The sequence below is a fragment of the Peromyscus californicus genome, unplaced genomic scaffold (assembly GCF_007827085.1).
Source record: "Peromyscus californicus insignis strain IS unplaced genomic scaffold, ASM782708v3 Scaffold_16__1_contigs__length_79575227, whole genome shotgun sequence".
NCBI classification, from domain to species: Eukaryota; Metazoa; Chordata; class Mammalia; order Rodentia; family Cricetidae; genus Peromyscus; species Peromyscus californicus.
In genome coordinates, this window is record NW_026294458.1 from 67,086,016 (window position 1) to 67,111,372 (window position 25,357).

Here is a 25,357-nt window from a genome sequence, read left to right on the forward strand (position 1 = left end):
CCCAAAATGCATCCCTTAGAATGCAGGCCCAATGAGCTGAAATTATTCTTTTTCTTTATCAAATACTCAGGCATGGATGCCCACTGGCTTGTGTGATTTTTTTTTATTTTTCTTATTTGATTATACAAGTCACACACTGGTTATAATAGCAATAACAACTAACATTTGGTACACATTCTGTGTTCTTTATATATGTCAACTTACTTATTTCATACGAAAAATCCCAGAAGGTTGAATTACTCTTTTTATTCATCTTAAAGACAAGTCAAGAAATATAAATTGTCAATTTCGTATCCAATGTTACTTAGTTATTAGGGCTTTGTGCTCCAGAGCTGCCATCCTCCTGGCATACCATGTTGTCTCAGGTGTATAAAAAGATGTCTTATTTTCTTTCTGAGGGGCTGACACATATTGGTGTTGGTATCCTTTAAATGATAGATACTGTGTCTACTGCTAGAAAGAGCTGGCCTAAAGTCTAATTCTGATGAAATACCACATGCTTGTGTGCTCTTAGCCAAGTGAGTTAACCTCTCCCTAATTTATTTCTGGGATCTGCAAGATGCTTACATTTTTCACTATGAATTGCAAAGGTTGAATAGTTTTTAAAAAAGGACAGAAACACATGAAACAATGGTAGTTGGTTTTATGTTCAACTGAACTGAAAGTCAATGCCTTTTATCCAAGAAAAACTTCCATATTCAAATCCTTATTTACACTGGGAAAATAACTATTCAGCACATTTCAAGAGTACTGCAAACATTTTTACAACTGCACTCAACTTTCTACAAAGAGAGCAGCGTACACCTATTTGTCCATCTGTGATAGAGGCATTATAGGAAAATGAGTAAATAGCAAACCATTTAACTGAGCCAGAGTGTTTGAAGAGGTAAAGCTCTTTAAAGCCAGCCAGAAAAAGCATTAGAAATGAGGATCTCGCCAAAGAGAACTTAGGGAGAAAAACATTAACATCAAGTCAATAGGAAGGAATGATAGTAAAACCCCACTAAGTCTTCTTAACAGGACCTAGGAAGAGCAGGCACTTTGGAACTCTGGGAAACTGTCTTCATTGCTCCATCAAATGGCTGCTGTGTAAATCAGAGAAACCTTAGCAGATTGCTGATGTTAGAACACTGAACAAATCTCAGAATCAGCGAGAATGCTTTCCAGGTCTTTTAAAGTGCTGTGTTCAGTGTTTTTTGTTTTTTGGGTTTTTTTTTCCCTAAAAAGGACAGACCATAGACTGCATAACATTAGCTGGAGAGACTTAGTCTTGTGTAGACAAATAGGGCATAGGTCTACCGTATTTATAGTGAAACAGAATAAGTGATCATCTCAAGATGGATACATAGGCAGTCACTAATACCCATCCTACTTCACAAGAGATAATGAGAGTGGAGGAATGTAGATTGCTAGCAGTTTGGAATCGATCTTTGGTGAGGACACTTCAAGATGAAACAGGCCTTTACAATGTTTAACTCAGTACAATTAAAATAACGTTATTTTTAGAGGTCACATGAAAGTGATATTTTCTTGTTTAAAATAAAATGATTTCCTTCTTGGAATGATTGACATTAACTTACTGATTTTTTTAAAAAAGATAAGTTTCTGCACTTTAGTAACTTTGTTTTATATTTGATGATTTCCTTTTGTAACAAAATAGTACAAACATCTCTACCATATGGAAACCTTATGCCAGGAAATGACAAAAATCATTACAGTGTCTAACTATGTAGCTTACAGTACACAATATTTAAAAATGACGTGATAATGGATTATCCAATCTGTGTCTTCCACTTTTAAAAGTGCATATGGTTTGGGGGTAGACTGAAACTAGAAAATGACCTCTCTTTCAACATTAATTTTGGCCTTTATTGGAATGCAACTGACTTCTTTATCTGTTCAATTCTTACTTTTGGTCACTTCTTCATAACCACTTCATATTTAAAAAGTTTAAATTAGTCTGAAATTCTACTTGGGGCTTTTCTCTGTTCAAGATTGCCAAATTGTGCCTTCCTCTCTTCCCTCCTCTCTCCAGTTCTCTCCTCCCTGTCGTCTACTCTCACATTTGGTGTGTATCAGATGGAAAGTCAGCAGACATGTAAGCATAACATATGTGTTTTCCCATGCAGACAAGATTAAAAATATAAAATAAGGCCAACAACTGAAAACTGAAAAAAGTCATTTTAAAATGAGTAAACAAAAGAATAATTGTTTCTCTGTGGGCTCTATAGCCTACCAGTAAATAAAGGAAGGTTCAGTTTGCCTCCAGGAAATAGAACCTAGAACCTAAAAGGTTCAGATGTTGTTTAGGGCTGTCTTCCTTGTTAATTATAAGTAGAAATTATGGGACTAGGGTTTTGTTTTTTTTTTCCAATGGTTTCATCTCTTTTTTTATTTTTAGCACTGCGGTTATTTCCTCCTTCTCTTCTGGCACTCAGCTATAAGATTGAGCACTGACCCAAATAAATTGGGAAAACTCAATGAATGATCCTGAGACCTCACAACACTTTCTCTGCTCCCCATTTGTTTCTAGCTTCTGCTTCCAGTCTTTGCACACCTTCTGTGAGACCCTTGGATGAATGTCTAACATTAACAGGGAAGAGTGCATTTTTTTTGCTGTTCAAGAAACCATTTCAGGTCCAATGATAAAGGAACAAGAATGTTGCCAAAGGGACAGATGATGCTGACTGAAAGTGATTCTAGTGTCTGCAGCTGGTGGAAACATGATTTGCTCATCATCATAGATAACCATGAGGGAGTGAGGTTAAGCGTTCTCCATAACATATGTTGACACAAAGCTTTAAATTACAGTTTATCATGGCCTTTAGAGTATGGCTTATTTGCTCATATTTAAAAAAAAAACACATCTATTGCGAAAAATCAAGATATAGCCATAATAGGCTTCAAATTTCTTAATTTTTACCTTAAAAGCTGGTTTTATGTCTTTATTGCTATTCCTTCAGTTGGAAATTAACAAAGAATCCAGACATAGAGCTTTCCATTACTATTTTCTGTCAAAAGTTCTGTGTGTTGAGTGGCCATAACCTTAGTTCTTTAAGTAAATGATAAGAAAATAACCATTCATGCATTTCCCTCATCAGCCCAGGTTGCTGGTGTTCTTGAACTGTACCCACTTGGTCTTTTTCATAATCTGGCAGAGGAATTCTGGACACAGCAAACAGAACTATCTCCTTGGGCCTCACTCAAGGTTTGGAAGCCTTTGGTAAAGGAAATCCAATCACCTGCCTTCCTTGCACAATTTCTCTGCTGGTGCTTACCCCTACTTCCAAGGCTCGCACTCCCAGCCAGCTTGCCTTCAGCTAACTTGTATAAACACTGCAATGTTTCTGCAAAGCCCTTGGCCAGGGGTGGGGGCAGTCCCACGAGGCAAGGCTACTCCTGTTCTGAAGCTCAAGTCTCCAGACACACTTACTTTAGAGTATGCACTTTGGCTTCCCAGTCATAACGGAACCACTGCACGTTTCCCCTTGGACCCAAATCAGGAAACACTCAGTACTAATGAATTTAAACCTGGCAGTGGTAGAGTGCTGCAAACATCTAGCTACTTATGGCTAATAATTTTAAAAATAAATCAAATGCTTTGAATTTAATTTTACTCTAGCTTCCTTTTGCTTCTGCACTGTGGGAGGTGCAAGCAGGAAGGATGTGATGTCACACCAAACATATGTTTCCACATCATGTGCTCTTTAGGCACCATCAAAACACTGGGCACGTTTTGTGACAGCACTCACTTAAACATGGCGTATTTTTCTGCCTTTATCTGAGTGTCTCCATTTGACTTTCCCAAGTGACTGAAAGTCCATCTTATCTCTGTATAAATCTCTGTATCTGGCCAGTGTCTGCTAGTCTCTCGAGGAATGAGACTAGCATGATGGATGTCACACTATTGATATTTAGGAAAATGGGACCAGGTTACTACACCCTTTTCATTTGTTGGTTGGTGGATTGCTTTTAGGTCTGCAGTTTACTGATTTTGTTACTTTCTTACTGTCAAATGAGCTCACTTGCCCTCAGTTTATCTGTGTGAAGTCTTCCCCAGGCCTATGAGTACTAAAAGGTTATAATGGCCTAGAACATGAGATCCTGACCACAGTTTTTTTGAGTGGTTACTTCATTGGCTTCCTATAAAGAAAGTGGGAAAAAAAAAGTTGTATGCTATGATGTGGTGAAATCTGTTAGTCTTTGAACCAATGTGTGTCTGCGTGCCTGTTTTTAAATCATCTTGGACTTGGGATTTTTCCTTGATTCCTTAAGTTTGTAGTTCAAGTATCAGTGCTCCAGTCATCTAAAAAATGGGTTTGCCAGTTCCTGCTACCATACTTGCATTTAAACTGACTTGTAGGTATTTTAAAATCAAAATTACAAGGCTATTAAATTCTTTGAGCTCTCATTTAAATAACAGCACTAGAGGGACACTACTGAAATACTATAGATGCATATGATCTTTTGACAGGAACCATGGCTCAGGTCCCACTGCATACCGCTTTTCCTTATTTTTCCTTATTCTGAAATTACCTTCATCATTATAAGTGATTGGAAACATATAATTTTTCATTTTTGGTTGAAATGAAAGACCACCTAACAGAAATCAACATATTCAAAAATGAAAGTATCTAGATTTGATTAAATAAGTAAATATTTTCTTATTCAAAGAATTCTGGCAAATCCTTTGTTTATTTAATCCACATCTGGGAGACTCAGACCATCTTTATTAGTGTAAATGAATATGATATACTTCTGCTATAACTTTGTTCTTAGCTGGTCTCTATCAGAAGTCCTTTTGAACAGAAACCAACGCAAAAGTACGGAAGCATGGTGAAAATTAAACACCAAGCAGGTTATAGATTTTTTAAAATATAGAAATACTGTTAAAAGTTAAAGTAATGTTGGAAGCATAGTTATTGCTGAAAGTGAGGTCTTGAGTAACACAAACACGAAATAAACGAATCTTTCTAAAATTACAGCCAAAGCAATACAATTCGACATGGATTTGTGACTGCCCTAATACGTACATGGGGTGAAAAGCTGGCCTATTTTTTTGCCATAAGAATTTGCTGCCTTAACAACTTGATCCATTTATTTAGAGATTCAGGGTTTAGCTCAGCCTTTTATCATGTGTAATATACAATTTGAAAATAAAATAGTCATGCTATTTCTTAAAAATGAAGCAGTAAGGGTAGTATCAGGAGTAGAGAGTTAAGATTCTACCAGGGAGAGACTCTTTCACGTAGTGACTTGTTCAGCATTGACAGTGAGATGATCACAGAAGCATCCATATCAGGATTTGGTCAGCATGGTAACCAAAATAAAGAGAATTGCCATTTTTATTTTAGTCTAAGGGAAAGACAGACGGGTATTAGTAGTGTTTCTAAGTCTTTGAAATATGGGGTACCTTTTCTACTACTGAAGGTATTTATTTGGTATTGATAAAATAACTGTTTGTTTATTTTTGAGACATGGCTTTGCTCTGCATCTAAGGCTGCCCTGGTCCTCATCATCCTCTTGCTCCAGGCTAAAGAGCAAGTGCCAGGTTGACAGGTTTGCACTACCATGCTGCTGGAATTGGGAGAACGTCCAAGCATGGCAGGGGCTAGATTCCTTTTAAAATTATGAAATGCAAATTCTAGTATCCACAAGAGCTTTACCAGTTCAACAGTAATATACGGAAAGATGATGTAAAATGAAAACATTTTGGCTACAACCGCATGAAAAGCACTTTGTAGGAAACATCCCAGTGTTTGAAATGAATTTAATTTATTGATTGTTTTGGCACTCTTTAGTCAAAGTTCAAAATGCCTAACACATTAAGGAATCAGGTGTTTATAAATCAAGACTTTTTGAAACTCAGGTTAAAGATGGCAATCATAGATTTTCTTGATCCTACTTTGAATAATGACTCATAAGATAGTTTATGGAAATTATTACCTTCAAAGCCCAAAACTTAACCACCTGTTTCAGAAAGCGATGCATTTTAAGAGAGCAGAAAGAAAACAGGACACACTCTTTTATGAAAGATGAGAAAGTTGAAGTATATGCTCTCAAGGATTCCTTCCAACTGTGCATGTCCAGCCTGCCACATTTCTATGATGTTAAAACAGTAAAAGACCAGAGGAAATTTGCAACAGCTTGTTTCGAAGACTACTTAGGGAGTAGGATTTGTTATTTCTAGAAATTGTGACTTCCTCTGTACTTTCAAATGACTTACAGCACTAATCCTAGTCTTACAGAGTTTAATAAAGTATGTTATTCTCTTGAACTGCCTGTAAAGGATAAAGCCAGAAAATTTCCTTTGAAGTTCTCAAAGTCTTTTCCCACCATGGCTTTGTTATTTTTGTTCTGTAGTTTTTATTTCACTTCCAAGAGAATCTACTGTCAGGATGAAATCAAATTTTTCTAGTCAATGAATATCTAGAGAGCTTCCCTTCCTGGTTTCACGTTGCTATAAAGAAAATCCAGTAGAATTATGACCTACAATTTAACCAAACCCCTATAATGGCATGCAACAAAAAAATTCTGAGAGTCATATTAATATCATGCAAACCAAGATGTCAGCCAATGTTCTTACAGGAACTTCCTGGTGAAAGAGGAAATAAAAGCCAGGCTTTCAGGGCACCCACTGCTAGGCATTCTGTGTGGTCTCCCACACTGTTTCCCTTTTGAAATTTTTAAATCAACAGCAAAATTACCACAGCTGGAATGCCACCAAGGATGCTGGCACTGCATGACAAGAAACAATCGATTTGCTCGCATCTTTTCTGAAGCTGTCCGAGCAACCATTGTCGCACAGGATGATCTGAGGATCATGAAGCCATCATGATGCAAAGCTCCCAAAAATCTGAATTTGTTTTCGAGCATCTATGTTGTCCTTTAAGTTACATACCGTGACCATCATCCAGGAATTCTGTGATGGTGGCTGAAGTGCATTTCGACCACGGCTTGGATGCATCAATGCTGGTAAGGATTGAAGACATTAGACGTTTGTCCTCTGTGGAACCGAAATTCTCTTCACAGAATTTGGAATCATCATGGGAGAGGCCAAGTAGATGTCCTAGGGAAGAGAAGAGAGAATGCAAATGACATAAGTAAGAAGAGAATCGCCAACTACAGATGACTCTGAATTTCTGTTTCCACCTAACAAACACATTAGCCCCGACCCCACTTGGCACCTAATCAATGGTGAGTTTAACAGTCTGCATATCCAGACTGATCCTCCAGCCATGTGAAAGCTGCATGATGTTATGAAGTAATTGCTTTGGGTGAACATTTGGATGAAAATTGAAAACGTAAATGACGAAGTAGATAATCCCAAAGTCCATCTGGATCACATATGCTCACTGACATATAAAAGCTTACTTAGAATCATGAATTTGGGAGGCCTCTGTGGGATTATGTCATAGCCCTCACCACATATTATTTTTATTGTTAGTATTCTGCCTTCTCTGCTCAACTACAAAACTCCAGAAGATCAAAGTACATTTCCCTCATCTACAGCCAAAACCTTTGTATCTGACTTAGTGCTATGCACACAGAAAACGGTAGATGGTTTTTGAATGCCAATGACTACTGTTTTCTTTGTCAAGTACATAAGTAGTTCTCTGAGATGACCCAGAGAGAAAACAAATAAAAAGTAACATTTAGAGGCTTTCTTGTATGAAATATCATCCCTCTTCATACTTTGTTTATTATAGTTATTTGGTGAATTGTAGATAGTTATTAGTCTCACAAAGAACCTATTTTGAAAATATGCTCATCTCTACTGTATTATGGATAAAAAATCAACATACTCATTTTGGAGTGCTAGAGATGGATGAGAAACCAGATGCCAGGAAGATAAGTAATGGTTCCAAGGCACCTGGTCAGGATGTGTGTGCACTTAACCCTCCTGTACTTGCTACAGTCCCAGCCTAGACTATTGCCCATTCATCTATCCAGGTATCAATTCTCAGAGTATGTCAATGTACTCAGATTCTTATAATCTGAGTAAATTGCTTCTTGTTCCTCAATATCATTATTTTCCATAGCCTAATGGGTATGTGGACATTCTTCTATAAATCTAAAAGGCTTTACAAAAGAATTCAAGTAGGTAGTTATTTCAGCAAAGCATTCAGGGTCATATAAAACCCACAAGTTCACGAATAAGACAGTACAGCAGATTGGTCACTTTTTCCTGAGATTCTTATACAGCAAATGCAGGAATGCTGGCCATCTGATCAAGAGTCCAGTCAATGCAGAACAACACGGCCCAACAGAGATGAAATCTTTCACACCACATTCCAGCTACTTTGGGCCAACTTGTTAAATCACTGACACCTCATAACAAAATTATTCACTGCGCAGCTGACTGCTCTTGTGCTTGGAATGAAGTGACTACGGTTCGGTGACCTTCCAATTCTCCACATATTTATGCTATTTATTTGGTTATTGCCTTCAGCAGCATTTATAGAATTTATGGGGCAAGCAAGATTTCTCTGAAAGTCTCTCCATTGTAGAACATGATGGGTTTGATCAGTAGCAGGAGTATCTATCACTGTTTGTGAAGTATGTCCTCAATAACATGGGAAGCAGGATTGGCAAGATTTTTTAAAGAGTGTCACAATCCACAGAAAACATATTTATTAAGATTGCTGAAAATTGTTTAATCTATCTGGGACTTTTTGAGAATTCACCTTGCAGTCCCTGGACTTTTCCAAGGTAAAAGCTTTAACAGCCAACACAGTGGAACCTGTTTGGAAGTTTCATACTGGGGAATTGTATTGTGTCAAGAGAAAAAGAAAGAGGGAAATGTGTCCAATGAAATCTCTGTAACAGGATATTCAGTCAAATCCATGTTTTAAACTTAACAATATGTGCTTTTTGCATTATATTTTCTAAGAGATTCACACACATTTAATGAAGCCAGGATTTCCCCTCTCAAATTGATATAAATAACATTTTCCAAAGGCATTTTTATTATTGCATCAAGGGATTTTCACTTCATTTGGAGGGTGTATTTTGGATTTATGATTTAAAATAAAGTATGTACTGCAAACATCAAATTCACTTCGAGGGCTGAAGAAAGTATCTTGGTTTTGTTTCTGTCACACATTAGTGGTAACTCCTATTAACTTAAAATTTTAAGTGGTGTCAACCAGGCAGTATATTTTGAAAATATTTTGGCATGATTTAATAAATCATTTAGAGTGCTATTTCATATCATACCATGGTTTTTATGATCCCTAAATTTAGCCATCTAACTTAATTGCCCTGAAAGACAGACTCATATAAGCAAATTCAACCAGAAAAGATTGCCTTGCCGATCTGAGCACTAACAAAAGTTCCACCTCACACTTAAAGGAGGTGTTCATTTTGTGAGATTCCTTCCATCAGACAGAAACACTGCTGGAGGGCTGACTGGAAAAAGTACTTGTCCTCCATGGAGAAAACCTGTAAGCTGCCTGGGGAAAGGATGTTCTCAAGGGCGGCAGGAGTTACGGCTCTAGAAGAACATTTAAACACCCTACAAACAGGTGGAAGGTTCCAGAGTAGCTGGAACCAGGGTACCACGAGAGACCCATGTGACTTCCCCTCCAGAGCTGGCAGAAATTGAAAAGGAAGAAGAATGTGATGAGTGTCCAATGCTCTTCAGGGAGGAGGTGACTGGAGGTCACAAACGGCAAACACAGTGTGTGTTTAAAGCCCATGTCTCCAGTCAGTGACATGAAGACATTTGATGTCAGTCTGAAATTTGCCAGCATCGTTGAGAATTGGAATGATAAGTTACATACAGATGCATGAGGCGCTTACACAGCAGGTGATGTAGCAGGACACTGTAGATCCAGAATCAAGGACATTTAAACTATGACATCACAGCTGACAATCATGGATGTCAAACAGCTGTGAAGGGGACCCAACATGCATACAGATCTGACTGATGAGGACAGATTTTTAACTCTTCAGTCAACTGCTCATTCAGAGGAAGTTAATCTGGAAAGCACCACAAAGACATTTACAATGAACAGCAGGTGGGATTTAGATAATCACGTCCTAGAAGGGCAAACCAGTCTTGGTGGAATCTGGGGAAGTGACAAAGTCAGTGTTCACAAGGCCTACATTAGCTGTTCTCATCACAGTGTATTTTCTGAGGAGCTTTTTGGAGCAAGAGGGCAGTGAAATTAGTGCAGGGGTGAGGTATTAGAGGTCAAAGGGCATGGGGTCCACAGACCAATGGAGAAAGGCCATCCTTTTCCTTGGGACTGTGGAGATGCATTTCTCTCTTAGGAGTCAGAATGTAGGACTGAAAGAGTAGGGTGACTTCAAGGTAATTTAGAATGATAAAGTATTTTTGAGGAAGCTCCCTTAGTCCAATAGGGTACCCAAACTAATGAACAAGAGGTGGAGATGGACTTAGAAGTGGCCATTCACACTTAGAGGGTTACATTAAAGACCCAAACCTTGCATAAGGGAAACATTTGCATTTTTATTTAGAGCCATTTGTAATCAGTAGACACACAAAACACCAAAAAGAAAACTGCTTTGAGCATTTTTGTTGATAACCTTCTTTATAAACTGGCAAATGGGTGATAACTTATTCAATGACTTTCATTTTTGATATTCCAAATATATATTTGAGGATGCTCTCACTTTCTTGTCTAGTGAATCTGCAGTTAGAAAAATATGCACCCAGGGAATGACAAACTTATATATATATTTTTAAAGACAGGTTGTAATTATCCTAGGCTGGCATGAAACTTTATCCATCTCTAAGAAGGACCTTGAACTTCTGATCCTCACTCATCTGCCACCTGAAGCCTGGATCATAGCTGTGTGCTCCCTCTTTTGCTTTATTCAGCACTGGAGATGGAACTCAGAACATCATGAATGCAAGAAAAGCTACAGCAGCTCTGCCACATCCCCAGCCAAGACACATGACATTCAAGGGAACCTGCTAGCTTAGCCTCTCATTCGACTCAGGTATTACTGGGCAACACTGACCTCAGGAAGGAAATGGAGTGTTTTGCTAAACTTTGGTCTGCAAATTACACAGAATTTCAAGTTCTTGTCTCCTGATCCCAAACTAACCAATAGTCAAGGGGACATAGCACCACATCCTACAAAAATGTCCCAAGAAGCACTGTAATGTGTTTACTTGGGAAAGTGCAGCTCAGAAGAGGCATCTGTTTCTTAATGAGGTCATGTTTTTCATTTACCTAATTTTCCAGCTGGGATTATGGAGGTGCAAGAAGGTCTGGCCAGGGGTTGAAGAGTGAGTCAACAGCTCACAGGGGATAGAATCTAGAACCACCACAGAGAGGAATCATGACCTCCAATAATCATGAGGGGCATACTCTTCCTAACACAAACCTTTATGTAGAGGTGATAACACTCAGAAGCATTCCGTTAAAAAAACACTAAGTAAAAATGCTTAATGTGGTATTGAGTATGTAATTTAAGAAGAGAAAAAAAATGAACTCTTTCACCCTATGATGATCTGTCCTTTTAAACCAATTTCACACCTAATAACCTCTAAAACCCCATTATACAGTACTATTAAAATCTTGGATTCTGGAACCAGAAGAGTTGCATTGTGACCCTTGGAATTTTCTAGTTATGGATCTTAGACAGATGTAGAAATTTCTTTGTATGTTAGCTTCCTCTTCTTCTGGGTGCCTCATGATAGTATTTACTTCATGGTGTGCCTGTGTGCATGTTTGTGTGTGTTGTGTGCTCACATTATGTATGGTGACGTATGTGTGCATGTGCCTGGGAAAGATTAGAAGAGAACCTTGGCTGATGTTCCTCAGGCACAATCTACCTTAAAACAATTTTTTTTTTGATACCTTGTTTGTCACTGGGCTGAAATGCTCCAAGCGGACTGGGTTAACTGGCTAGTAAGAGCTGGGGGTACACCCGTCTCTGCCTCACCAGGACTGGGATTATAAGTCTGTACAACAATGTCTGGTTCTGTTTTTTTATGTTTGTTATGTTTTTTGTTCTAATGTGGATTCTGGGTATTGAACTAATGTTTTTGTGTTTACAAGCAAGCTCTTTACCAAGGAGCTATCTCTCTAACTGTCAGTATTTGCAATAAAATTTAATACCACTGAGTACCTTGAACTGCGAGGGAGAGAACAATTTCTTAATTTAAAAAGAGAAACAAACCACATATTATGGCTGCAATCTACTTTCTAATGCCATGTTCAACTAGCTGGTGTCAACCTGTGTGGCAAAAAGGAAAAAAAATCAATAGGCCTTCCCTAGAGAAACATGGATTGGGATAAAATTTATTTTTAAAGTCATAATAAACATTAAATCTCGCAGTGCTTGAGACATGTAACCCATACCTATTTCTACCTTTCATCCCCAGTCCAAGAAAGACACGGTGAGGTACTGATTCAAGTTTGACAGGAAATATGCCTAGTTTGTGTTGATTAAAGTGACAGGTCTGAGGATAAATAACAAGTTGAATCCCAGCTTTCCTCTCACTTCACGTCTCGCTTGCCTCGCCAGTTGAACATCTGAGTCTGTGGACTTGCTTTTGGTCTACCAAGTTTTGGGGGGGAGGGGAGCCCTGCAGTTTTTCAAAACATAGACTTGTTTAATCTAATCATCTACCGGGCAGCGTCACACACTGATCAGCACAACCAGAGCAGCCTCTAACCACAGCAAAATACAGGCAGTCCCCAGTTGTGTCTCAACCACTTCCTAAGTCTGGCTGAGGATTTGGTCATGCTCTTTAAAGTTGCCTAGTTTTAACTTAGGAAACACATTGCAGTCTTTCTTGGTGCAGAAATTCACATAACACATTTTATAATTAACTACTATAACACAGACCTTTCGTGTACTTGGAAATCATGGCTTTCATTAATCTTAATAAAATCCTATTGTTCCCCTTAGTATATTAGAAGCTGGCTCAACATCAGTAAACTGATTGTTTTTAATGACCATATGTGCAGCAAGTGAAATCTTTATTATTACAAGTCTATAGTAAAAGCTTGACAAGTTAAAAATTATAAACTCAGAACGTAAACTTACATCAACTTGAAAACTTTCTGCCATTCTCCTTTGGATTGTAAAATAGCTGTAAACACATTCCTGCCTCCACCCAAAGCACATGGGTGATTTGAAGCAACATTTTGAAATGCTCTAGCAATTGAGTCAGTATTTACTGTGCACAGCCTAGAAAGCAGAAGGCAATTTAAAACATCCTATGGGTCTTGTCCACATTAATCGACATTGCTCTTGCAGAAGCCTGTAGTCTCTATTGGCATCAGGTGACTGTGTACAGTCAATATCTTGCATTTCATTGTTCATTTGATTTTGAGAGTGAATGGATTAGCAGGATGACAGAAGAGTCCCAGCTAACAGGTAAAGCAAGCAAGAAGAATTTTTCAGAACTCTTAATCTAATCCATGCCGTTCCAAGACTTGCAGTTTAATACCATAGGGTTTCTCTGGTTTGTCTCTATTTTTCTTTTTCTTTTTTGTGGCAGAGTCTCACTATGTAACCCAGGCAAGCTTGGAACTCATGTTCCTCCTGTGTCAGCCTTTCCAGTGTTAGCAGTGTCAATGTGCCATCATGTCCACCAACTCTTTATCTTATGTGTTAATTTTCAACTTATTTTTTTTAAACTGGAGAATATTGGGGGGAAGGAGGAAGGACACTTTGTTTTCTTTGTGCATAAAATAAACTGGACCCTCTGTTTGAAACCACTTTATACAGCAAAAGAAAGCATTTGACACTCTATGGGACCCCATGTCAGTTAAAATAAACTATTCTTAATCAAATATATTCCTTTACTTCTTATAGAAAAAAAAGTAGACAGTCTATGCTAGAGTCCTGGATATTTCCTTCCAGTTTGTGTTTTGAGTGCAGTAACACATTGACAGTATTTGTTTGGAATGAAGGAAACAACATTTTGGAATGAGATTCCAACAGATTCTAAATACTTGAAAGCCACTGCTTGAAGATGTTATTTTTATAACTACATAGACTGTTTATATAATTTCCAAGTCTAAAAAGTAGCAAATACATAATAAAAGATGAGGAAGAAGCTAAGAATAGATTAGAATTAAAATCCAACCCATTGTTAGCTTAGATTGAGCTGACAGTTCATATAACAATTAAGAAATAAACACTTTGAACAGGTCAGTGAGTTAAGGTCAAGATGCTTGAGAGACAAGGCTCTGATCATCTGCAGAGATAAAATCTTAGGTAAAGTTATCATTTCTAAAAATTTTAGGACTCACATTTTAGAGCACATCCTTATAATATTTAGGCAACATTAAAATATGAGAGCAATTAAAATGAAGTTAATAAAAGATGTTTTTAATGAAAAAGGAATCAAATCCATATCTTTTTTCCCTTGGACCTTAAATATCTCTTTAGACCATTTGTCATATAGAAAGGAAATTTATGCAGGCAATATTTAAATGAAAAATGAATCACAGGAATATAATAGAGTTATAATGAAGTAAAGAGAGACAACTCAACTAAGAAATTCAAGGAGACACCAGGATGTAATCACATACAAAGACACAGGTTTGACTCTGCATATAGGAGCCCACTATGCTCCCACGTTGTTACATACAATCATGCCTAACTGTCTTGTTTGGCCTGTCTGGTTCCATACTTCTTACTGCTTCTTCAGCCTGTGTAACACAGAGCCCTTGTTGAAGAATTTAGGAGGGCTGGGAATGTGACCTTGCCAGACTTAGACACTCTAGTCCAGGTGGTGTGACATGAGAGTCAAAAGGAACAATGAAGAGACTATGTAGATAGCTCAGCATTTCTCTTGTAGTGAAACCTGCCAAAGCTGTCACTCTGTATAAAGATCACCACAGGAGAGGAGGTCAGAAGGAAGCGGTAGCTTTTCCTTCAAGAATGTGCGATCTGCAGTAGCTCATTATTGGTCGACCATAGAGGGACAGCACAGATGATCAAGCTGTCTAAATGACCTCGATGAGTAAGATTCCACAGGCAACCGAAAGGGGCTGGACTTCATCTCAGCACTTTGCTTTAAGTGAAAGATGCTCAAAAAATGTTTTGGACCAAATTAATATCAATGATGCTGTGAGAATGCTTTTTATATTCAAGATTCATGTTTGATGTCAAGGAGATTGTCAGTACATCAATATCTCAGGATAAATACTTGAAATCAATAGTTGAAATGTAACTACTTAATTCTGTTCAACTGCCATCATATTTGGATTTACAAAATTGTCCCTTTCACTAGACATTATTCTGCTCCTCAAAGAAATGTGGTTAGGAATCGGCACCTTGTGAAAACACATTGATCGATAGGAATGTGAGGTAGAAATTTTAATTTCCATTTAATAGTTATGACTGTAGCTTTAACAAACTAAACCTTTTAAATAAAATATTGAAAAACCCTAAATGTAAAAATGATTGAATGATGCCTTGCACCACAAACAAAGATGCAAAGAGGTTGTGCATAAATTAAGAAAGGGAATGAAATATTTAACTAAGAAAAGTGCAGTATGTTGATGTGGACATAAGTAATACCCAATATCTACACTCCACCAATTTGGTTCCTAAAACAATTCCATATAAGATAGGGCTGTTCTTATATTTCAGAAATGAAGGCAGAGTCTCAAAGAGTAATTTGACACAAGGGGGCTATTGCTTCAGTAAGACACAAAGTTACATGTATCTGATTATAACATTTTGTCCTTAAGTACTAAGCCAGTTTCTTGTAAACCAGTCTCCTAGGTCAGTGCTTAGTTTTCCTTATCCCAGGGATATAGTTTAACTGTTTACCTCTGCCTTTAATTCACAGTTGTAGGGCTTAGAAGTATTTGGCATACTAAGAGAATTGAATATGTGACATTATAAAGTAAACTATGCTGAGAGCCAGCTTGGCTCCAGCTGCCTCGCTACTGGGAAGGAGATGGGAATATTTACCACAAGCTACTGATTCCCTTTGACAGCAACCTACTATTATCACTCATGATGGGGCAAAACATGTTAAATTTCTGTGCAAACTGATTATCCCTGGATGAGTCAACACTGTCATGAGTAACTTCTAAAAGGGACGCCTCTGCATTCCATAGGCGACTGTGACAAATTCTGTCTAGAAGTCATTTAGGGATGCTTAAAAAGAGAGGAAAAAAAAGACAGTAGCAAGTTTCCCCTTAACTTTTAAATGACACTGTCAAAAGGAAACATCTACTGTGTTGCTGACTTTGCCTTCCTTTTCCCCCCGCATTAAGTTAACCCTGAAAGTTCAAATATAAACAAATGTAATACCCAATGGTACATCTGAAACAGAAGAAATCTGGAATTAATTGCCAAGTATTTTGGGTCCTGTTGCAGCTGTTGCAAGTGTTTGATTTGGCGAGGGAAGAGAAAAGGCACTGCATACCAATTTCATGAGCCACAGTGAAAGCTGCGTGGAGGCCATCGTCTTCAATCACAGCACAGCTGCGCTCCGGAGAACATATGGTCCCAACGTCTGCCATTCCCAGGGTGTCACATGAATGATGCCCACATAAATCCTGCCCGGGAGAAAGAAAGAAATCATTAAAATCAATTTACCTCCAGAAGGAGCCACCATGGACAGCCACTTGCTCAGCCTGAATGGCAAGACTGAGATACGTTTATGGTGTCATCTGCTCAGTGCTGGAAACCTTCCAAAGACAAATTCAAAGCAGAAACTCTTCTGAGCTACTTTGCAATCCAGAAGCACAGAAGGATAAAGAAATTCAATGATATTTTAGAAGATGTCATTATTACAATCCAAACCCTAGAACCTTAAAGCTGTAGTACACACACGAATGTCAAGGGTTACACGTGCTCAAAATAGGAAAGCCTAATATTCTCAACTAAATTCAGGCTGAACTTCTTGGAAGAGAGTCTGAATAATTTGTTTTCTATTAGAGTCCATCTATAACCACATACTTGTGATAGAATATATTACTAAGATACTTGTGTTTATACATATGTTTGTGTGTATACATATATTCAGTCATTTATATAGGAAACAAACTGAACTTGAACCTATATGTCTAATTAGATAGAAAAATAAAATTTCCACCTGTCCATTATTACTTGAAAGATCAGTTTTGAATTTCTCAATTGAATTGTAATTTCATACGCTGTGTCTTCAGAAACATATGTAGGGTCGCACATAGCTTTTCAATCATGTTACACTTATTTATTGGGCGTGTGAACATATGTGTGCCACAGTACATGTATGGGGGTCAAAGGACAGCTTGTGGGAGTCAGGTTTCCGCTTTCACAATATGAGTTCAGGAGATCAAACTCAGTTTGTCAAAATTGGTGGCAAGCATACCTTTACCCACTGAGCCAATTTGCTCATAGCTTTTAGTATAGTGTGTCTCAACCTGGCCACACATGAGACAACAAGTGGGATACAAATATGTTGTATATGTAGATATGCGTGTATTCATTTTATTCTTATGATATTCCACAGCTTTTAAGAGATTCTCAAAAGCAAAAATTATCATATTATACTGATGTTTAAAAAGTCAGTTAAAAAAACATCAACAAGACACTAAAGAAATTAAGCTTAAAGAGGATAATAGAAGCTACAAGTTTTGACATGTCCAATTTCTAATAACATTCTCTTTAAATGTTAATTTAATTATTAAATAGGCATAAAATTTCTTGTGCATACTTATTAGTTTCATTAAAATTCAACATATGTATTTACAACCAAAAGAACAATATAGCATTCCTAAGTAAGCCATAAGTTCATAACCAACCCTGGAAGGGAATTTAAAATATTAGTTTTGGAAAGAAGTGCTGTTTCTATTATAGCTGTCATCTGTTCACAGTGTGTATCTTACAGTAGGGACTCAACCAACATTTGTTTCATTAAATTGAATAGTGAGATATAGTCAGACTCAATGTAATGGTCCTCATATATTTTTATGATGGTGCCTGCTGGTAGGACCTCAGCAGCCTTTCAGGCACACAGGTGTAAGGTGGTATTTCCATACATCCAATGTACAGATTCAGTGCTAACAGGCACTCCTCATTCCTCTCTATTTTGCTGTGTAGAAGTCCAACAAAGGTGAGAAATACTTAAAAGCTATACTGAATTCTCTTCTCTTCTCTTCTCTTCTCTTCTCTTCTCTTCTCTTCTCTTCTCTTCTCTTCTCTTCTCTCCTCTCTTCCTCTCTTCTCCCCTCCCCTCCCCTCCCCTCTCTCCTCTCCTCTCCCCTCCCCTCCCCTCCCCTCCCCTCCCCTCCTCTCCTCTCCTCTCCTCTCCTCTCCTCTCCTCTCCTCTCCTCTCCTCTCCTCTCCTCTCCTCTCCTCTCCTCTTTGCTTCTCTGTTTTCAGGTCCTTCTTGTGCTGTTTATATTGTGACTTTTAGTTGCATTGAGCTACCCACTGGCCACCATGTCATTACAGCTTCAGATAGTAAAAGTTAGCTTCTTGTCAATAAGAAACTTTTGTGAGTCATAACCTCATGCCAATGATACCCCCTAAGCTTCCCTGGGTATCCTTCTATGTCATCCCATGAGATACCAAATTACAGCTGCTAAGAACAAATAAGCAGTTTTAAAAATTGAAATTTGAGTAGTCTTTTGCATAATAATTACCATTTGGGATAATAACATAGTATAACACATTTTTAATCCCCCCTTTCATCGTTTTAGCAATTTTAGGACCAGATCCCTGTTATAGTTGAATCCTTACACACAGTAGGTTATTTTTACATGCAAATGTGTTTTTAAACCAAGATTTATGTTTATCATCATAATTTGGAGTTGATTATCTTCAAATAGTAAAATCCAGGAACTGACTTCCACCCCTCGTGTCACTGAGCAGCTTGGAGTCAGTGTAAAAGGAAATGGCCTTCCTGTTCCCAGTGGAGTGGAAAGCGGAATCTTATTATCTCTGTTTACTGCTAATCAATTGCTCATTAGAGGCCATCAACCCTCCTTGTTTTCTCTGAATTGCATTAAATGCATTTGGCCTTTTGCCATGGAAACTGTGCATGTGACTAAATTATGAACAGAAGCACTTGTTATTTTTTAACCATACTGATTAAGCCCCTTGACTATAGAGCCACACCATTATACTTGTACAGCTGTAATTATAAACTGGAAAACTTTCCATGTCTCTCATGCAATTTTAAACACTTTTAGTGCAGTTACAGTTTCACCCTCAAGATGTACAAAGAAAATATGAACACTGCAAGGCATTGTTCTTCTTAAGGTGTGAAAGACTCTATGTCAAATTATTAATATAGCATATTGCATCCATATTTTTTTTTGTTTTCTGGTGACCCTTTACAACAGAATTTATATGTTAGTTAGCCTTCAATTTTATAGGGTTTTTAAAATTCAGAGGAGGGGTAGAGATAGTACTGTGGTGATCACATATTAATGTATACACATTATAGCATATACATTGAGATGTGTTCTAGAACTGGGGGTAGGAGACACTACAGAAGGCAGTTCAGCATCTCTTAAAGAGGTAAGTGAGTTAAACATGCTGGCAAGTGCTTTGCTGCTTACTCAGCACCCATTAGAAGGCAAATAATGTATTTGCTTTTCTGGCAGTAGTTATCCGTGTAGAATCAATACCCTATTACCATTGAGTATTGAATGATACAGTGGAAGAAAGACTGAGCAAAATATAAATGTTCTGAAAGTTTGAGGGGAGTTAACTGTGGTCCCATGGTACAGTTTTGGCCAGGCTACAGGACAGAGACAGTGGATTTAACTTCAAGACATATCTGAGATAGTCTTCAGGACCAAAAACTTTCCACAAGGAAGCCATTAGCCCTGTTACTATCACAGATACTGTGACTATGGGGACTTTGTGACTTTTCATGCCATTCAGAAATACTACTAGTGCCTCAGACCTACTTGTGGAGATGGAGAAGGGGATGGGGAGGCAGCAAAGCATGCCACCTAGAGCTTCAGTGCTCAGAGGGGAGCTTGGAAAGCACCCATGCTTAGTCCCGGATGGAGAAAGGAGCCCAGCACCAAGGGGGCATTGCTATCCAAGCAAGAATGTCACAGGAGTGGGTGGGAGAATTTCTGGTCTTGATTGAGAGATTGTTTTCCCATGAAGTAAAAATTTTGTTGAGATAAGGACTTTGAGGAAAAATAAATTCGGATAAGGGCAGATATCTTCCTAAGGGCAGCAATAGCAGCCACTTAGGTTGAAGAAGAACACTTTATACAGTATTAGCTCCTGGGAAGGCCAGCAGTGGAGTTCAAAGCAAGGGTGAGAAATCATAATGTTTGGGATGCCCACTCTTATTTCCACACAATTTTACTGAAAAGAGACTAGTGATGAAAGGATTAACACTAGGACCTATATTTTAATCAGAAGTATCATACACACACATATATACTTATATTTGTACATATAGTTTGTCTTATGGATTTTTATCCCTGATTAACAAGTACCGACTGTACATATTAATGAGTTCTGTGTAACAGTTCCACATATGCAAATAGAAGGCATGGATCAAATCAAGTTTCCGTTATCTACCATCACTGCATACCATAGATCTGATTCTTGAGGCATCATTTTCCTTTATAGCTACCTATACATCAATCTCCAATAACAGTATCTTATTTTTATATTTAAACAGAGATTATATTTTTGAAATGTTAAGTCAATCGTCAGGTGACCTGCATTATACATCTCTAAGCAGGCATCTGTACAACTAAGGGGTTCCGAATGTGACAGAGTTCAATGGGATTAGGGGCTAAAGGACCCTAGCATATTCATTTCTATAATGATAACTATGTACCTACAATAACTTAGCTCTTATGCTAATTTCTGCCACTGTAGTGAAAAAGTTCTAATACTGGGTCTTAAGAAATGTGATAACTTAGTGAGTGATCAAGACAGAAGTGTTGTGAGGAAGCAAACTGACATGCTGTGATGAGTAGATAGTTGTGAGTATACAAACTGGTGAATGGACCCTCCTTGCAGCAATCAGTAAAGGTTTTCACAGGATTGGAAACACTTGCACTGGGTATGATGTTCTGAGAAGAAAGGCATCCTATCAAGGTGGGACTCAGGAAAGTAACCTCTGACTTGGAAATGACCTGACATGGCATTTGTTGAGACTAGATTTCCACGAATTTGTAGTGGACTAACAGGGAGTCTGGAAGAACAATCTGAACAAAGATTTTTAAGAGCAGACAATCATTCTAATAAATTTGAGGTGAGGAGACAGGAAACAGGGAAGAAGAGACACAACAAAGTATAGACTAAGGGGAACAGGTACTTGGACCAGTCCTTGGTGATAGGAACCAGGCTGTTAAAGATGGTGAATGTAAGGAGGATTGCTTTTAGATTCCAAATCTATTTGTAAGACACATTTTGGAAACAATTTATGAACTTTGAGACAAAGGCTCTTCATCATTCATGCAAGGACTCTATCCAGCTACACCTGTGTTGGTATTAACTTAAAACATCTGAAATATAGATGAAAAAAATAAAGCTCAGGAGAGAGAAGTCTTTAGCCTGAGTCTTTAGCTTCAGCACAGTGAAGCTGAATATTAATTACAGCTAAACATTGCACTCCCTGCACTCCACAGCATGCTATTGTTAAATAACTATCCTATTCTTGACATCAACATTATCTTTTGCAATCACAGCCTGCACTTAATCAAATGAATTTCATTTTCCTATAACAAATATAAAGCCGCCATGGTGGTCTTCATGCATGGTGTGTTGATGAAGCTAAACAATTATTTCCATAGAAAATGGACAAAATGTTCTGTGGGAGATGTTCGAGAAAACAAGAAAATGGATGTGAGAGATAAGAAATTTTCTGAAATAGCTTCTCTCTTCTGTCTCCCTCTTCTTCCCCCTCTCTCTCACACACTCATAAATGACGTCTAACTATGTAAGTCAAGATAATTGACCTTTATTTCTCATGTTTTCCATTATCCCTTCCTACCTGGATTACCACCTGAGATTTCCAACTGATCCTTTTGTCATCTGCAATTTCCATATCTATATACTGTTATCAGTTAACTTCTTAGAGTATGGATCGTATAAGATTCATTTATTAAGGTGATACTTTATTTGTACTGAAATGTGGTTTTATTTGTATGTTAATACATAAAGTTGCCTGAGGGTCAGAGCTAATAGCAAGCCATAGCAGAAACTGGGCGGTGGTGGTGCACGCCTTTAATCCCAGCTCTTGGGAGGCAGGGCTAGGCGGATCTCTGTTTGTTCAAGGATACAGCCAACATGGAGACACACGCCTTTAATCTCAATACCAACCATAGAAGACCATCTGTACAGATGGGCAGTGACGAGGAGGTCATGTGGTTGGGTTTACAACCAATGAGAAGGCAGAATAGAAAGTCAATAAAAAGCACAAACACACAGGAAGTAGGTCTCTTGCGGAGAGGTAGGACAGCAGCAGCAGTGAAGGGTAAGGTTTCTAATCTCAGCTCTTAGCTATTGCTCTGACCTCTTGTTTTTCATCTCTGAATTGGCTCTGTGTTTCTTATTTAAAAAGATGGTTATATCTACAATTTATTCCTCCATATTGGTCACAGCTTGGCATCTAAAACTCTACATAATATAGCTTGACCTCCTTCATGCCCTATCCTGGCAACTATTTCCTGCACAACTCATTTGTGTTTTGGCCCCCAAACAATAAGCTGAAATATTCTATCTAATAGAAAAGCTTAACATGCCCACATTTGTAATCTTTAAAAAACCTTTCTCAACCCATACTTTTCAGTACCTAACACAACTATGCCCACAGGAGCCAGCCAGCCAATTAGGACACAGGGATCATTTTATAGCACTCCTCATATACCTCCTCCACTAATGTTCTTTTTGTTGATATCCACTGCAATTAGTTCACAGTGAAAAATGTTGTAGCACGTTGCTATTACCTGAATGTATCATCCCTAAATTCCTTAGCCCAATTCCCAGTATTCCAGTGTGATTGTATTTGGAGAAAGGGCCTATAACTTCACAAGGATGGAACTCAGCTCATATAATACAGAGCTCTTCAGGACCTCTTTCCTCTGCTCTCCTTTCTTTCTGTTCCCATCCCTTCTATCCTCTTCCCCTGCCACACCTCCTCTCTCTGACACACATAGAGAAAGAGGAATGACAAGGTAAACACACAGGAAGAAGATGGACTCCTATGAACCAGAGATGCCTTATCAGAAGGTGTACCAGGATGATCTTTAATCTTGAACTTTCTAGTCTCCAGAACAGAAGAAGAATTTCTCTTTGTTGTTAGATTTATCTCTCCTTAGTTATTTTGTTTTTGCAGCACTAGCAAACTAATACCCGCAATATATGAATATATGATTTTTTTTCCAGTAATCTGGTTGTCATTTCTTTCTTTACTTAATAATCATTCAATCACCCTGTTCCCTGTCTTCTTATAGCACCTCTGTACATTTCACCAACTCTCCACACTGCCTCTGGCTATGCATGGCACATGGAAGTGTGGTGTGTCTGCTATGTTACCTCCTGGACATGTGTCTGGCTAGCACTGCCTTATCCAAAACTGAATTCTAAAACCTCATCTCTGCCTGTGACATTTGACAACCACATCTACCAGAAGTTCTCATGGTATACCTACTCAGTATCAATATTGTATTTTCTGGAACAGATTTTTAGGAAGTGGTGACTTTTTAAACCTCTATATAACTCTGACCATAATGATAATTGTTGATAGAGTATTTGGATAAGTTAATCACATGCTTGAAGAAGAACTGACAGGACTATGTCCTTAGATTATCTATGTTTCTCTTCAAATGTATGTTTCTACTTGCAAAACAAAACAATGTGATGTTGGCTGATTGTTCAGTTGTTTAGGGATAAAATGATTCACACTACAGATAGTACTTAAAAAATGTTCAGTAACAGGTAGCTGAATCCAAATCCAATCAGTCCATCCATTGAAAACAATGCAATTATATATTTGCAACGAGATCTGGATAAAGCCACCTAGGAAGAATCAGTGTTTTGCTTCTCTTCCCTGTCACAGAGTTTTGTTTATCCATGGTGAGAGCCTATCGGTTTTCCTGATATAAGAGTGATTTATTCATGCATCTCTTTCTCTCTGCTTCTGAAGAGCCTGCTGAGGACAAGCAGGCATTTTCCATCTTGTTGCTTTCATTTCCCAAACAGAGTGTCTCCCCACAGCAGATGTGCACATGCACAGAGCCCACTATGAGACAATCTACCTTTTGTCTTGTTGTATATTGTTGTTTTATAGCTCAAGTTTTTCAAAAATATTTCTCATACCTTTTTCATAAATGATAAGCTAGAGTTGCTTAATCTGTGACCACTCTCCTCATTTCTGGATTATGAAATCTCTTTTGGGATGGAGCTGTAGTTGTAATTCCTTGTCAATGGTCACTGTAAGCTTAAAGTGGTTTTGAACTCCTATATGTGACTGAATTAAGTGGTCCAGTCAGCAAAGTCATGACAAAGAGTACAACCCTCTCTCTCAAGGTATTTGTCTCCTGGTGTCCATTACTTGCCCAACCTAAGAAAGAACCAAATAGTAGAGGGAAATTTTCTGAGTCCTAGGTAAACCATCCTAAGATAGGCATGGGAAAAGAAGGACTAGGTGGAGTATAATAGCTTATTAAAGCATGCTTTAGCAATGAATGAAAATTAATGGACCTTATATTGCAGTCTCTTAGCTGGTTCATCATCAACCCCATGTTTTTAGTCTATGCAGTAGTAAAGAGTTCATTGTTGCTGGTCAGATGTGAGGAGAGGAATATGAAAGAATCTTTGATTTTGACATTAATCAGGAAGATGATTGTTTCTAAAGAGGGATGGATGGTCTAGAAAATTAGCTCAAGATTGCCTTTAAAATGCATTGTATAATAAGAGAGAGAGAGAGAGAGAGAGAGAGAGAGAGAGAGAGAGAGAGAGAGAGAGTCTAAATGAGGAGAAGACTCTGCAAGCAAAGAACAAACCCCTGAGGACTGGATTTCTAATGTTTGGTGAATTCCAACAGGAATGCCATTCACAATGGAAGTGGCTTTGTGCCATAAAAATAATGGGTGCTGTTTCTATAATTAGAACATAACTAAAGACCAGTGCATGGCCCTGACAGTGAAATGTGTTAGCTTGATAGTTGAATTATTAACACTCTTCTGCTGACTGCTAGACACAGCGTTCAAGGTGTTACTGGCTAGTAAACAGGAGTGAAAAGCACTTCCTCACACATTTGCTTCACGCCTGAAAAACAAGCAGTTTAGCAGAAGACATCTGGACACACAATTTGAACAGAACTTAGAGCCCATCAAAACATGAATTTGATGGCTGAGCGTCTGGCTGCTAAGCAACACATCTTACATTCAAAACAGAGTTGTAAAAATGGAATCCTGGTGCCAAC

The 25,357-nt window shown here is 38.1% G+C and overlaps 1 protein-coding gene across 1 annotated transcript in view; it reads right to left on the reverse strand.

Annotated features, from left to right (window-relative positions):
• Adamts5 (ADAM metallopeptidase with thrombospondin type 1 motif 5) overlaps window positions 1–25,357 on the reverse strand; it is a 45,203-nt gene that overhangs the window by 15,166 nt on the left and 4,680 nt on the right. The window contains exons 2-3 of the mRNA XM_052741071.1: window positions 16,382–16,514; window positions 6,902–7,069 (exon numbers count right to left, since the gene is read on the reverse strand). Coding sequence (XP_052597031.1) covers window positions 6,902–7,069; window positions 16,382–16,514 — 301 coding nt within the window. The remainder of the gene's footprint in view (window positions 1–6,901; window positions 7,070–16,381; window positions 16,515–25,357) is intronic.